This window comes from Notolepis coatsorum (assembly GCF_963971535.1).
Source record: "Notolepis coatsorum genome assembly, chromosome: 5".
NCBI classification, from domain to species: Eukaryota; Metazoa; Chordata; class Actinopteri; order Aulopiformes; family Paralepididae; genus Notolepis; species Notolepis coatsorum.
In genome coordinates, this window is record NC_140169.1 from 137561452 (window position 1) to 137578656 (window position 17205).

At 42.3% G+C, this 17205-nt stretch overlaps 1 protein-coding gene across 2 annotated transcripts in view; it reads right to left on the reverse strand.

Moving 5' to 3' along the window:
• Positions 1 to 11210, reverse strand: part of cd164 (CD164 molecule, sialomucin) — a 29076-nt gene extending 17866 nt beyond the window's left edge. For both annotated transcript variants that reach the window (XM_084315164.1, XM_084315163.1), the window contains exons 1-2: positions 11009 to 11210; positions 10174 to 10245 (exon numbers count right to left, since the gene is read on the reverse strand). In XM_084315164.1, the coding sequence (XP_084171290.1) occupies positions 10174 to 10245; positions 11009 to 11084 (148 nt within the window). In that variant the 5' untranslated portion in view covers positions 11085 to 11210. The remainder of the gene's footprint in view (positions 1 to 10173; positions 10246 to 11008) is intronic.
• Positions 11211 to 17205: the final 5995 nt, after the last annotated feature.

A 17205-nucleotide genomic window follows, 5' to 3' on the forward strand; every position in this document is an offset into this window, starting at 1 on the left:
CCATTTTGAAACAAATTTCAGATCTAATTGTTGCTACATGCTAACAATAGGGAGAATAAACTAACTGCGTTTCAATATTTGTCAAAAACATTACCTTTTGTGGCTTATTATCCCGAATAATAACAGTTATTGAAATAATTCATTCAGAACGCTGAACTTTGAACCCCCACAGTATGACAGGAAGTGTAGTTCGGAATAATTCCAACGCTGATCCACAGCTATGCATCCCCTCGACAAAATGGCCGCAAAAAAACTACAATTCCCATGATTCAAATTTTCCAAAATGGTCGCAGTCTTGTAATAGACTTCAGCAAATCGAGAAGTTAAAACTATCTAATGGCACTTTTAACCAGGGTTCGAAATTAACGGGGGCTCGGGGCAAAATGCCCTTGAAAATGGACAAAATGCCCTCGAAAATCAGTTAAGGGGGCAGAAAATGCCCCTGACAGTTTACTAATTATATATATGATCTACAGTGCGAGCATTTCCCTTGTATTTGCCCCTAATAATATGTGTGTGCGCGCGACCCGGAAAAATTGTGACGATTACAAAACAGCTCCGCTGTTAATAGTCCCACATTACACAAGGCGCATAAACGTCCAATCACAGTAGCGCCCGAAAACAAAGTCACGGTACCGGCTTAGGCAAGTTATACATTCAGAATCAGACAACGCAAAAAAATCAGCCAGCCATGAAGCCCATTAATTTAAATTTTTAGCAAAAGAGAGACGAGGAGAAAGAGGAATCCGGCTGACATGGTTTTTTGAAGTGATATTCGCACGTGTTTTTGCGGGTCCAGTCCCCACGGTATGTTGACAGAATTCGCAAAACACCTTATCGACTGAAGCATAAAAGTCATTAGGATACTGCTCTGCTCTGAATTTAGGGCTTAGTGGGGAATTTCTTCCGACGTTAACGTTAACGACGCACCGAAGCAGCTAGACGCTTGGACATTTCTCTGTGTTGTGTGTAACACGCAGCGGTCCCCGCCTCCCTAGCTCCTTGCAACAAACGTTCCACCCAAAAACGGAATTTCTATTTCATAATGAATTAAATAATTGTATAAAGAATTTTCAAAGTTCTGTCATCTAATAATATATTCCATTACCTTTCCTATCTGTATCAAAGTCAAAATGTTGGTATCATAACAACACTACAACATACAAAAGCAGCTTGACAACCGATATCCTTTGCGTTTGATTGATTGAAAACTTTATTAACAGATTGCAGAATGGGTACAATACAGTACAGCTCAATACACACAATTGTTAAGGGGATGCAGACCAGAGAAAGACTTTCGTCTTGTTTACATCAGGGTCCCCCATTTTCAATTCATAGTGTGCACACGCACAGTATAATATGTATGTGATAAATAGTTAATAAACTGTGTTACTTGAACAATTTTCACTGTGCTCCTAAATTTCTTTGTGTGCTCCTAATTTTTTATTTAGATTTTATTTATTAACATTTTATTTAGGAGCACATGTGCTCCTTGGGAAAAAGGTTAGCGTAGAGCCCTATATATGGAGACATTAACATTACATTATCAAACATAGGGACGAAGACTGTAAAAAAAAAGTGTCAACAATGTTTTATAATCCTTATGTTAATTTTCATCATAAAAATTCAGTGCCCCCGAAATACAAAAAAAAGCCCCCGAAAATCAATTAAGGGGGGCAAAAAAAGCCCTTGATTTTTTATTTTTATTTTTATTTCTAACCCTGACGAGTCCCCTCCGATACTCGAGGTAACAGCAGTCGCATCTTTCCACCTGCGCTGCGCGATCTTTCAGCGTCAGGGGTCTGGGCTTTGGAGGGGCTCCGCCCCCATCGCTTCCTGATTCTACTGCGCAGGCGCACCAACCGACCTGTAGGAGTCGCTGTCCACAACGCCCGATCCCCACCCATCAGTTTCCCTCCCCCTAATACTGCCAATGTGTATTAGTACGGACGACCAGCTAAACTGAAAGCAATGTGGAGCGCTGGGCTCGAACAGGCGAACCCAGCGTCTCCAGCATTCGTGGTGAGCGCCTTGCCCACTGCACCACGTAGCCGCCCTTTGTTATGTATTCTTGTAACACACCACACAAATTAAATTGCATGATCATGTATTATGTTTTTAAATGTTTAAATATCAACATTATCTGGCCAAAAATGTTAATTTCTAACCCTGCTTTTAACCTATTGCTAAACTAACGTATAGATGATAATATACATTCTACATGCTTTTGTGACATGTTAGTGATGTTAATACTTGAAAACGTTTGATTAAACGTAAAATCGCAAAAAATATGCAACACTCAACACACAAAATATTGATTTATGACCATATGCCATTTTTGGGTCGGTACCGACCCCGTCGGGTCAGGTTACGTTTCGTCGTTTTGTCTCGTCTACTATATACATGTAGTACAATGCCAAAGCAGTAGGTGGCGATGTAGTTCATACATGAAGGCCATTTTCAACCAATCAGAAAGGTTGAACGAGACACTCCACATCCTGCTCAAAATCTCAAAAGCCACCATCTTTATACCTCGCATGAGCCATTTAGCCACATAGCATTTATTTTTCAGCAAGAAATAAAGCGCAATAAAGAAAAACGGATACATTCACTGTGTTCTGCCTCATTTGTTGATGATTTGTTGATGAAACAAAACTAACATCAACACAATTGACCACCAAGAGCGGAGTTTAGTCTCACAAAAATATAGCCGATTTTGTTAGCTTACATGCTAATGTGATATGCCAGTATAACAGTATAGCATTGTGGCTAGCAGCGAAGTAACGTTAATGCTAGCAGAATGAATGGATGTAAACGTTATTTAACAGATTGCAGAATGGGTACAATACAATACGGCTCAATACAAACAATTGTTAAGGGAATGCAGACTGTTGTAGCTTGTTATATTAATCAGCGTCCCCAGAGCGATAGTTCAACTTGACTAACAGGGTCTGAAATAGGCTTGGGCGGTATGACGGTATTACGGTATACCAGGGTATTTCGAGATCCCGCCGGTATGATTCTCAATACCGTGACGTCACAGACTGCTATTACAGACAGAGTTGATTGTAGTGCACAGCACGCGCCAGCAGAGGGTTACGTGGCTAATCGTTCCGGGAGCTAACGTCGGTACCTGGCTGGTTGCTGGCTAACTAACGTGGCTAATCGTTCCGGGAGCTAACGTCGGTACCTGGCTGGTTGCTGGCTAAATAACGTGGCTAATCGTTCTGAGAGCTAACGTCTCTGCCTGGCTGGTTGCTGGCTAACTAACATGGCTAATCGTTCTGATAGCTAACATCTCTGCCTGGCTGGTTGCTGGCTAACTAACGTGGCTAATCGTTCCGGGAGCTAACATCTCTGCCTGGCTGGTTGCTGGCTAACTAACGTGGCTAATCGTTCTGAGAGCTAACATCTCTGCCTGGCTGGTTGCTGGCTAACTAATGTGGCTAATCGTTCCGGGAGCTAACGTCAGTACCTGGCTGGTTGCTGGCTAACTAACGTGGCTAATCGTTCTGAGAGCTAACATCTCTGCCTGGCTGGTTGCTGGCTAACTAACGTGGCTAATCGTTCCGGGAGATAACGTCGGTACCTGGCTGGTTGCTGGCTAACTAACGTGGCTAATCGTTCTGAGAGCTAACGTCGGTACCTGGCTGGTTGCTGGCTAATTAACGTGGCTAATCGTTCTGAGAGCTAACGTCGGTACCTGGCTGGTTGCTGGCTAACTAACTGGCTAATCGTTCTGAGAGCTAACGTCGGTACCTGGCTGGCTAACTGGCTATCGTTCTGTGATTTGTTTACTTGGTAACACGGGTTGCTAAGGAATTTAGGTTTGAGTACTAAGACATTTAGACCTGAAACAGCCATTTAGACCTTATTTTGAAAGCAAGCACTTTTGTCATCATTGTAGCAAAAAAGACAGGACCGGAAAAGTCTTTATCGTATATAGGGGTGCCCTGGAATCTTTTATTGGACACAGGGGTGCCTTGGCAGCAGAAAGGTTTGGAACCCCTGGACTAAGTGGTCATCTGGAATCAGATATGATGAGAGGTACTAACATTAGATATGTAACGGTGTGGAAATTTCATATCACATTTATAGTGACCAAAATGATCAGTATTATTACAGTGTTGTTAAAAGGTGCTGAACATTTACAAAAAGTTAACATTTCCCCAAGTTTTATATTGAAAATATAATATATTGTGCTTTTTGTTTGCATATATTATTATTCTCTCATCACTATGTATGCACACACACATGGTGTTCCGCTATGTTTTCATTGCAAAACAAACCCATGTTGCGCTTTTTGTTTGCATAAATTATTGATGTTGTAGTTATTATTATTATTGTCTCACTCATGCGCGCACACACACAGCCATGTTTTCATTGCAAAACAAACCCATGTTGCTGCATGTAAAGTCTTTGGTTGCACACAGACACACAAAACTATACAGGACCTTTTGGAATGTGTGCAAAAACTTATAAATTCTGAATACGTTTGAATAATCCAAAATGGATTCCTGGGGGGGGGGGGGGGGGGTTCAGGTTAGCAAAGATCTACTGTACTGTAGTGAAAACCTTACTTATCCTAATAATCTCTTCCACACTAGCGGCTAAGTAACAATTGAATCTTTGCCACTACTTGGAACAAGTGTATGATCCAATCATCCCACACTGCTATTTATTTAAACATGTACTGGTATATCTATGGAGGACAGAGGGGTGGGGCTTGACCTGACCAGTTAGTCTGCAGCTGTGACTATCGAGGGTTCACCGCTGAGGAGGACAGAGGGGGCGGGGCCTGACCTGACGGGCAGCTGTGAAAGGTGAAACCTGCCGCCGCGCACACATTCCAGAATGATGGTGACATCTTCAACATAAGTTAAATAAATCCACTATTGTTAGCTCAGGACAGGACCAATAGGAGACAATTGAGTGCCAGGATTGGCTAAGAAAACCACCTGCAGGTTACCATTGCTCAGAAGGTTTTGTCACAGCCTTGGCCTGTGCTCACGGAAGTGCTTGGAAGCTAGCGTGTTACTGCCGCTTCCGACGCCACGGCCTTGTTTACACAAGACCCCTAAACCAAAGAGAAATCTGGTAACAACAGTGTGGTAAACTGCTCACTAGGGTTGGGCACCGAAAACCGGTTCTAACTTCCGGTTCTAAATTTCGATTTTTTTTTTACTTTGTTAATTAATACCCTGGTTACAGTACAGCAACCAAATTAAACTGTATCAAGTCAACTGAAAATGTGAATAGTATGATTTTCTTTTTGAAATAAAAAATAATAATAAAAATCTCCTTCGAAATAAGCTGTGACCTGTTTTGACCTGCACCTCAAAGAATCGGAATCGAGAATCGTTTAGAACAGGAATCGATATGGAGAATCGGAACCGGAATCGTTCAAATCCAAACGATGCCCAACCCTACTGCTCACTGGAGATATTCAACTAGTCTGTACCTCACTGCAGCTAATCTGTACATCATCACTGTAGCTATTCAGATCTGTACATCACTGCAGCTATTCAGCCAATCTGTACCTCACTGCAGCTATTCAGCTAGTCTGTACATCACTGCAGCTATTCAGATTGTCTGTACATCACTGCAGCTATTCAGATTGTCTGTACATCACTGCAGCTATTCAGATTGTCTGTACATCACTGCAGCTATTCAGCTAGTCTGTACATCACTGCAGCTATTCAGATTGTCTGTACATCACTGCAGCTATTCAGCTAGTCTGTACTTCACTGCAGCTATTCAGATCGTCTGTAGTACTTCAGAACAACTGCTTTTGCTAAGCCAGCTGCTGACCTGTCCGGTTTCTGCTGAGTTCATAACTAATAAGTGATCCGTTGTTGAGCTTGTGAGAAGCATTAGCACTGGCCTAGTGTGTGTGTGTTGTGTGTTGTGCTGGTGTGGTTGCCTATTGTCTTCTACAGTAATATATAGTGGTTGGAGTCGTTAGTTCTGGCATCGAGTGCAGTGGGAGTTGCTGTGGTGGAGGTAAGGTATGAATGTTGACCCTCAAGAAGTACTCGCATATATTTAAAACTGACACCCATCTTCATGTAAAGTCCACGAGTCATAAGCTTGTTTACATCAACACCTGGTGAACTAAGGCGTAATCCACCCGTTTCCACAAGAAAAAGCACAAGACTATCAAGGCTAAACCTTTTATCACTTATGTTTACAAATCAACCCTAACCTGAATGACCTGTGGGGTTTGTTTTTATTTCCAATTTGTGTCATGTACTGGCAAAGCCCCCCCCCCCCCTCCCTGCTGAGACGACAAGATTGCCATGATGCCATCTTTTAAGGGAAACCGGAGTGTCAGCTGGCCAGTCCTGTTGGAACACTTATGCCCGATATACTATCCAGGCCAGTCCTATTTCTCTGGGAGACAATGCAGGAGGCGGGTGTGGGGCTCTCTTTCTCTCTCGCTCAAAGCTCCCTCTGGGTGTAGTAGTGGTGGTCCAACAGGCCTATTCCCATGCAAGGTGAAGTATCTGGGCCTCGTCACACTAATGGACAGTGAATCAATGCTCTAGCCATGTTGATATCAGACAGGCCGAGCCTGATGAAATAGTCCAATAGTCTTACTGCAAAAGTGGGCCATTCCGGGGGGGGGCCCTCGTGGCGCACCATGTTAGTGCATCACACACCTATGCGGCCGTCCCGGGTTCGCTTCCCGCTCCCGGTGACATTTGTCGCATGTCTTCCCCGCCTCTTCTCCCGTTCATCCTCTCCTCATCTGTCGGTCATGTCTGACCATGAAAAGCAATAAATGCTAAAAAATAAATCTTAAAAAAAAAAGTGGGCCATTCTGGGGCATTTATAAGGCCGATGCTATGACCACACAAATCCACTGTTTATAAAGTCTGAGGTTATGAAATTTTATGATTTAGTTTATTATTAAATAATGTACAGAGCTAAAGCAAAGTTACTCCTGGACTGTGATACAGAGGGGTCAAATAAAAGTATGATTTGAGAGACATATGTAAGTTTACTGTTCAAAAAGCTCAGAAAGGGATTAAAAAGAGATGCATTTCTATTGTTGGGGTTAACTTGTGGAACAATGATGATATACATTTAGGAATGAGTAATTCTCTTGATTTTCAAGAAAATTGTTTGGATAGCTATTTTTGAGGGTTACAAATGTGAATAATTTTGTTTTGGTGGCTAAATTTGATTTTAAGACAGGCATATATAAGCATTATGCTTCAGCCTGTACCTTTTCAGTCACTGCCAAAATCAAAGACCGTTGACAGACAGTCTGGAATGATTGTGCATATTGAATTGTGTGTGATGACTACTACTACTTTTTTTTTTAGCTCAAAGAGCTCTTTTTCGAGCAACACCTGACATAAAACAACAACAAATAACCATACAGGACAGTAAATGAACATAGACAAAGGAGAAAAAGATAAAGATAAACTACTACTATACCACTACTATTACTACACTACTACCACTACTGGGGGCGACAGTGGCTCGGGAGGTAGAGCAGTAACACCCCTTCCTGACAGGCAGCGACGCGAGCGAGATTGCGAAAATGATTAAAATGTATTCGTTTCAATCAGACTATCCTGACCTGCCGCGAGCGACAGCGAACTGAGCGGCGATGTCGTCCGCCCCTCAAATATTCGCTCGCTGTGTCTCTAGTTGAGCGATTACGCGGCCGAGTCCCGCCCCTAAACACTTTTTATTGGTCAAGAATCGCAGGCTGCTTTCCCCCCGTGTGCTTCCAGGTAAACACACACACAGACACACTCGGACACGCGCCGCGTCATATCAGGACAGTGTCGCGAGCGATTTAATCTCCAGTTCGCTCGCTCGCTGCCTGTCAGGAACCGGTGTAATCCGGAGGTTCCTGGTTCTCATCCGTACCCTCTTTTCTTTCTCTTTCCTTTGTATAGAGAATCTGCTATATTGTGTTTTCGGTTTATTTGAATGGTTATTCTTGTTTTTGTTTCCCTGCTTAATATTTGTTACATGTTCAAAATAAAAAGCAATTCAATAAGCCTCTTCACTTGCACTCATCCTCTGCTTCCCTCAGTCCTCCAGCATGAGGATATTGCAATCTTCCTGCCTCACAGCCACTAGCTTCCCCTGCTTTCCATCTTCATCGTAGGGCCGGGCAATATGCCCAAAATATCCTGTGTCACACAATATTCTTCGGAGTGTTTTTGACGTAATAACTGTACTTGACGGTATAGTTCTCCAGTACAAATTACAATGCGATATGACGTTTTTTTTTTTACGTCCTCTTTATCTTGTAATACAATTGTCATGGTTTCATTCAAAATTGTCCATTTTATTTTACTTTTTAATACTGCTGCAAGGAATATTTATTTGATAAGCTAATTTTTTTTTTTAAAGATATGTATATATATGGTGGATGACGGTAAAAACCATGGTCAACAATGCCATGGAACCCTGTATCTGTTTGTATGAATACACACTCTAAAGCTCTTAACGTTCACCATTAATCATCATTTCCCATATTCAAGGGATAATTATCAATACTGGACCTCAGCTCAGCCTCAATTTGAGCCTCTTCGAGTAGGAGAATGATGCAAATCGAAAGACCCAAATCAGTAATGAATTAGGCTATATTTCAATTCCCCCCATGGCATTGGTACCTCAGTGAGGCAGTGGGAGGTATGTGGTTGGCAACCAGAAGTCATGTGAAGACTTGACACAGACAGCTCTCAAAAGGAAATGACACACCTGTTAGTTACGGTAAGATAGAAGTACGTTAGGCTATATAACCAACAATCTCGGCCTTGCCATAGAACCTGTAACCTCAATTCCTGATAATGATAACATCGACATGCAAACAATGAGCTCCTTCTCTCCACAGCATGATAGAGCCGTGACCTACTAAAGACATAGGGATGGTCAGTGGATGGAATAAGACTAAAGGTTGACTCAGGGCAACAGTCTATGTCATGCAATATAGGAAGGTGCATCCCCCTGTAAATGTTTGACGCGTAATACCGCCAACCGTAAAAGACAACCGGGTTGAAAAACAACCACCACCATTAGATTGTATATCAACATCAGCCTTCTACTGTGCATGTAAACTGGGGAGAATTCTCATAATCCACTGTTTCCCATACCTACGTTAACATCATTCTACAACAGCATTCATGCATCAACATTCTGATCTCTGTTGCCTATACTCAATTTACACCTACCTACTGCTTTCACTGTCTAGTGTCTACAACTGCCCTACACTGTAATCATAGTAATCTTACCTACCCACTTCATACTATAGTCTACCAATATACTCTGTATGATGATAGCATGTACAACAGTGCTGTATATACCACATATTTACATTTATGAGTATATCTGGGTTTTTTCTGAATATACCTGCATATAACCCCTATACTGTATATACATACATTTATTCCCAAATTGACACAATAACGTATCAACAGAGCTTCTCGTGGGGGGATGTACAGTATGTTCTACTGTTTACTATTATATGTAATGCACATCAGCCAGCCAACACCACAGATAACTTAAGAAGCAGTGGGAAACACAATAATCACAGTACTTCTATTCAGAGATATAACATTGCCATTATCATCGTGACATTACATGTTTGCACTTTGCATAGTTTTCTACCTCAAGGTCCAGGACACATTCCTTTATCCTCTAACTGTACAGGATTGTATTGCGTCTCATTGATAAAGAAAGTATCCAAGTGGTCACTGCTTATGAAATTACCCCCCCCCCCCCATCCCGGATCTGACACTGAAAGGAGAAGGGTACCCAATGATTTACTGCCTTGAGTCACCTTTTCCTAATCCATAATGTTGGTTCCGCAAGATTCTGCTTGGTCTTTTGAGAAACTGGGAAATCATCTATCAGAAGGACAACATGATTAACGTGCCTACATTCCCCCCATAGCCAAGAATCATGCCCATCAATTCAGTAGCCTGGGGGAATTTAGGCTGTACAAAGCCCAACCTATGCTTTGATTGATTGAAAAGTTTATTAACAGATTGCAGAATGGGTATAGTACAGTACAGCTCAATACATACAATTGTTAAGGGGATGCAGACCGGAGAAAGACTTTCGTCTTGTTTACATCAGGGTCCCCGATTTTCAATTCATCATATGCTTCTCAACAACTTGTCATACTCTTAGATAGATACTCACATGTATCGTTACAACTCATCCATCGGCATTCACCGCCTGTGCATAATTCACATGTTCGTCCAACACACTCATCTGAAAAGGAAACATCAATCAGATGTAGTTATCAAGTACAGAGCTTGTATAGAGCTGGTGGATCACATCAGGAGTAAGGGAAACTGTAGTTGTCATACAGTTAAGCGGTGCTGTCAAACGGACGCCACTCTATATTTCTAGGCAAACTGTACAGTTTCTCAAGGCAATAAATTCAAATGTGATGCCAGGCTGACTGGGAATCACTGCTGTAATGTATTACATAAGCTATGCACAGTAGAGGCTGGCCTTTTCACTGACCATCTGGTAGGGTCTCTGACTGACAACAACTAGAAGAAATGTTCTCCTTGGAGAATTCAACTATTGACTGCTAACGACATTGCACCTTAGGCCGTTATAAACTAACTGTGACATTGTCATTTTAACAAAACAAAAAAAAATCCAGTGCATATTGCATAGCTAGTGCTAGTAGCGGGCTAACCAGTGACGGTTAGCTGCCTTCTATAACGTCACTGGTCAACGTGGAAATTAAATTGAGATGTAACGTTAACCGGGGCTCATAATAACAAGAGCCCTCTCTAGCTCTGACTAAATCAGAGTCACGTTTCTTCTCTTGTATCGGTCAAAGTGAGCAAGTGCCTTATCAAATACACACTGCTGTCTTTGTGATGATGGGGCGGATAAATAAACATTTGACACATTTTGAATTGACGAGCTGCTAATACGAGAGACGGCTCGCTGTGTAAGTAAGCTAGTAGCTGCTAACTCAGCAGCAGCACCAGAGAGAGAGAGGTGGCAAACTTACCTGCGTCTGCCGCCGCCGTCGACACGCCAACCAAAGCCACAAGAACCAGTGTGACCAGAACAAGTTTGGAGTACATGACGGTGTCTTTGTTTATTATTATTGCTCCGTTAATGTTGTTGTTGTTGTTGTACTTGAGAACGTATTCGCAACGAGTCGTCGAGTCGAGTGTGAGGTGTCTGTCTCTCGGCGCGCTGCTGTTGCTGCTGCTGGTTTAGCCACTTCCTCCTTTGCCAGGTCACGTGGCACTCTGACTGGGAGGGAGGCGTGTATATTTTCCCCATCAGAGTTTCACTTCCGCGTTCGGTTTGCGCGATCTGATTGGCCACTGACGTTTTTTTCAGCGCCAATCGCGTTACTCCTAACAATCGCGCCAGCAGGCTGTTACCCTCATAGATATCTATATGGTTACCCTAACCCTAACCTCGTTCCCAGCCTGGTAAAGCACTACGGCCGAAAGTGGGAATCAGGTAGGAAGTCCCGCCCCTGAAATCACAACATGGTGCTCATGAAAATGTATTCCCCCCAGAAACAACCTCGTTATCGCCTCCCTTGACAGGCTGACAGACCTGCTTGTTGTTTGTTTCGCTGGGGACTATAAACAGACCAGGGGGTGCCCGGAAACCGGAAAGCCTGTAGCCGGTATTTCTGTATTTCCGATTCACATTTTAGGAGGCATAGCTTTACCAGCCTACCCTAACCCTAACCTTAACCAACTAACCCTAACCCTAACCCTAACCCTAACCCTAACCCTAACCTTAACCAACTAACCCTAACCCTAACCTTAACCAACTAACCCTAACCTTAACCAACTAACCCTCCTTAACCCTAACCTTAACCAACTTCGAAAGAGAGCGACTTCGAAAGAGTCGCCAAGCTTAACCAGTTTGTTAGGAGTAACGTGATTGGCGCTGAGAGAAACGTCAGTGGCCAATCAGATCGCGCAAACCGAACGCGGAAGTGAAACTCTGTTGGGGAAAATATACAGGCGGGAGGGAGGGGTGGTGTGAAATCAAGGAGAGCGTCGTTGTTGTTGTTGTTGTTGTTGTTGTGATATTCAACTATCATGTGGTTTTCTAATCATCAAAGTATATGTCAATTTCATATTCCCTTTCTGTTATAATTATGATTGTCCAAATAGCCCTATGCGGTACCCAATAACCCTGAAAAAGACACTCTCCTCCTCCATCTGCCTTGGGCTTGGGGGCCTATCAGGTGTTCTCCCTCAGAAACACCCTCTTCTTCTGGATGCATCAGGAAAAAAATCATTAATTAATCACCTATAAAAAGACACAAGGGATTTGTGAAATAACACGTTTTTGTAACCTCTTCAGATCATCAATTAACTTTTGGTGACTAGGGATAAGCCAATAGCAGCTACCCTGCCCAGGGGTGCTGCAGAAGTGGGTGGAAAGGTGGAAAAGATGACCCAGGGCCCGGGCCCCAAGTTAAAAAGGGTGGGTTTTCCTGTAGAGGCTTAAAGGTTCAGTACAATGAAAATCTTTTCCCCCCAATCTCGTTGCATTCTATTATAGAATGTAAATATAATATTATAGAATTTCTATAATAATTGCATATTCACATTTATACATGTATATTACCGCACATATATATATATATTTATATCCATATCTATATGCAGGTATATATGCATTTGCATATAATCCTTATACACCTGCATATAACCCATATAACTATGTATGATAGCATGTACAATAATGCTATATATATACTGTATATATATATTTATTCTCACCATATATTTATCTATCCACACCTGTCTGTACATACCAGTGCACATAATACTTATTACATATCTGTAGAAACTATATCTTTATCTGTACATATCCCTTACCTACTCTTACTAGTTACACTGCTGGCCAGTATGACTACTACCATAATGTCTTTATACCTGTATCACTGTACATATTAATATTACAACTTTGTACATACATCTAATTAGCACTATACCCAGTAGTACTAATTTTGATATATATATATATATATATATATATTTATACCCAGTTTAATCACCTGTACATTGTATATAACTATTGCACTTTACTGTTACATCTGCACATGGTTGGATGCCAAACTTCTTTTCGTTGAGCTGTATGATGACAATACATTTAAATTTAATCTAATAATAGGAGGTATGTTGATGTAAAATGTCCCAAAATGTTAGAAAAGTTGTTTGTTTTCCTAAATCCTAAAGCCTGTTGATCACTATCCCCCTGGATATCAACAGAATCAAGCCATTTCAGAAATCCAATCTGCTTCCCTCAGTCGGTAGTCAGTTGTCAGTAGTGGCAAAGGATATCAGATAGCTAGTCCACAAACAAAACTGAAACTAATTTGTTACAATTTAGTTAATTTTAGTGGTTCAAAAACATCCACAGCAACGGTGACAGTTTATTTATCTAGCACAGGTTAGCCGATGATAATCTCCCATAGCAGCCGATCACGCACTGGTCCCATGAATTTTATTTGAATTTCAAAGCTTCATGTATTATGATACTAACTTGATGAACAGAGGGCCACGCCCCCTCAACATATACTGAGAGGTGGCTGTGCTCAGAGAGGGTGCAGTAAAACAGTTATAACAAAACAAATGGTACATCTGAAGCTCAAAAAATTACACAGCTGACATTAACATTCCGCTTTTTCTGACTGAATTAACATAATTGTACTGGTTCTTTAACACTTGGGGGCCCACATGTGGGCGAATTGCCCACCGGCACTTTGGCGAACTCTAGCGGCTCGGGTGTGCATATTTTTTAATACAATATATATATCGAATTAAAGCCCTATTTGTCGATAGCCGTTTCAGGCGACAAAATCCGTACATGCCGATATGTGAGGCGTGCGCAGAAGTACACAGCAGACCATTTATTTTTTCAAATACCACTCCCGACTCTCGAGCCTCTACCTCCGTCAATCATTTGGCGATCTCGAAAATTATTGGAGAGGGTTGTAACCAATGAGTAGGGCTTTCCAATGGTACCCCACATGGGAATGAGCGAATCAGGGATCTAGGTGAGAAGTCACAAGCCAAAACAGGAAGATAATTCTCTGTCAAATGCATTGAAGTCTATGAGAAAATCGTTTTCTGAGCCCTCTCACCTTTTACCAAAACCGCTTCTAATCTAATTGGACATGTACTACAAAAGACTTCAGGCTATGGACCCAGGGTGTCTTTTCAGCCATGCCAATTTTTTTGGAAATACTACTTCTGGACTACTAACTACTACAGAAAAACGTAACAATTTTTCCTACAACTCAAGTTCAGACCTATGTTACTCTATTTCATTAGCACTAAATGAATATTATATATCAATATTTATTGTATCAGAAACTTCAGAATGTCATCTTTCAAAAGAGACCAGGCTCATGCATGTGCTATAAGTATAAAGTATAGTATTTTGGTTTGCAACGGTATGCAGTCCTCAAAAACGAAAACTAAAATGGCCACTTTTGGGGGCGCAGGTTAAGAGGTTAAGGACTTTGAGAGAGTTATGCATGCCTTTGTGACAACACGGCTGGATTACTGTAATGTGCTCTACGTTGGCATTGGCCAGGCCTCGCTGTCGCGTCTTCAGCTGGTCCAAAACGCTGCTGCTCGGCTGTTGACAGGGACACGCAAACGGGAGCACATCACTCCTGTCCTCGCCTCCCTTCATTGGCTGCCTGTGCAGTTTAGGATCCATTTTAAGATCCTGTTGTTTGCATATAAAGCAATAAATGGTCTGGCCCCACCCTACCTCACAGAGAGATCCTGCACCCCTGCACCCCTACACCCCATTACTGTCTCTGAGGTCTGCTGACCAGTCCCTCCTTGTTGTCCCCAAATCCAGGCTAAAAAACCATGCGCTTGCGGTTGCAGCCCCCAAACTCTGGAATGAGTTGCCCCCCCCCCCCCCATTTAGGCTGGCCCCAACGCTCCCAATGTTTAAATCCCATCTTAAAACACATCTGTTCTCTGTAGCATTTTAAAATGCTGCTGCTGCTGCCGTCATTTGTTTGTACTTCTGTGTGCATTGTATTGTGTTTAGCCTATGTGTTTTTACTATTATTGATTGACTGTGAAGCACTTTGGTCAACCTTGTTGTTTTTAAATGTGCTATATAAATAAAGTTGGATTGGATTGGATTGGATGTGCACAGAGCCCAGAATTCCATGCTACACCCCTGAGCCTGCCTGTCATATTGATAGGCACACAGCGCGTAACTCTACAGGCTCAAACACAATAAAGCTTGAGGGGGCAGGTCCTACAGCAAAGCCAAAGCTTTCCCACTGCGCTGTGTCTTCCTCATTTGACATTCAACAGTGGTTAGGAGGACACTGAACTTTACGCATTACTGCCACTCAGTGGAAAGAGTGACAGATACCAGTAACCTTATTGCAGAATAAATCAGAACCTTTAGGTGGGGGTATCATGTGAGAACAGTACATTTCCAGAACAGAACATTTCCCATACACAGTACACACGTAGAAGATCATCTGACTCAAATGGCATTGTGCCGTGAGGAACAGGATACTTAATAAGTGCACACTCTATGCATCTATATGTATAGGTTCTGCCCTCCAGCTTTGCCTTGTACTAGCTAGCAAGAGGGCTAGCTTGCCTACTGAATTTTATGTGACAACCTAGTTGAGGCTTCACCTGTTGGCACCCAAAAGAGGGGGCTGTACCTTTTGTTCTGCTACCCATTACTTCCACCCATCCACAGAAATACCTACCTACAGTACATACATGTACCTCTGACTGTGACTACGATGACTAATGAGAATGCTAGCTCCGTGGTGGGAGTCGAGCTGGTCAAACTAGAGGTGGTGGCGGAGAGGAGGATGTGGCTGCTACCCTGGAGAATCCCTCCCCCACCCCCTCAATGAGGAGCTAGTCCTGATGAGAAGCACGTTCAGCCACAGACTCATACCCGCCCGACACACCACTAACCGCCTCGCCAGTCCTTTGTATACCAGCGGCCATCAGGCTCCACAACAGTGGGCAGGGATACGCTGCCAGCAGCTAGAGAACTAACGCCAGCAGAACTCGAGAACTACTGGGAAGGAATGTCTGATCCCTGAGTGTGTCTGACTCCCACCTAAACTGCACAGACTATACAATGTATAACGTATGACGTATAAAAACGCCAGTTATATGTAAACTGCACCTGTGTATACTGTATACTTTACTTACTCATCATAGTATATACTGTATTTAGATTCTAGTGTTTATTGTAACCATAATTATTGTAATGTATAATATAGCTGGCATACAGACCCTCATCTGCACCTTTGATCACACTGCCTACTTGCTCATTATGCATATATTCAGAGTTAATTATATTGTCTACACTGCCTATTTTTTCTTTTCTACTGTCCCATTATTTTATTATTATAGGATTATTAACATGTCTATTTACCATGTCTATTCTAGTTATCTTATTATTATTATTATTATTATTATTATTATTATTATTATTATTATTATTATTATTATTATTATTATTATTATTATTACTAGTTCTACTACATAATCGTAGCAGGCATGGCCAACCACATATCACTGTATGCCTGTGATGAATAAACTCTTGAATCTTGAATCTACTATAATTGTATTGCCTGTATTTATGTCTTCTACTATTACCGTGTCCATACCTGTAGCCCCCCCCCCCCCCCCCCACATACTGCTATGAATTTCCCCCAAGGGGATCAATAAATCTTTATATATCTTTATCTTTACCCTTTTCAGGGCCCAGTGCCCCTTGCTGATGCCCCAGCTGTCCTGCACACCTGGTTCCCAGTGACAGTCACACCAGGTGCTCCGAGCGCAGTGACAGTCTTTCACCAAGATTCAACAGCACAGCTGGCCCTCCCTCACTGCCACGATGGAGCAGAAGGCCGGGTTGTGCAACAGACCGCTGTCTGCTGATGGTCTCTTTGGCAACCGTTGTTAAACCAGTGTTTAGCTAACCTTGCATGGCAGCTGGCTTCAGCGTCCTTTGAGAAACTACTGGCAGCTATGGGCACGGTTTAAGTGTGACGACGACAGCGAGAAGACGACAAGTTGTGAAAGTTACAAACCGTTTCAAAGGATGACTTCCCAGATGGCTCTGCGTAAAAAGTATTGCTTTCCCCTCCAAAAATGACTGATTCATGAATTTATAATTTTTTAAATGTTGGCGGGTCCAAATTGA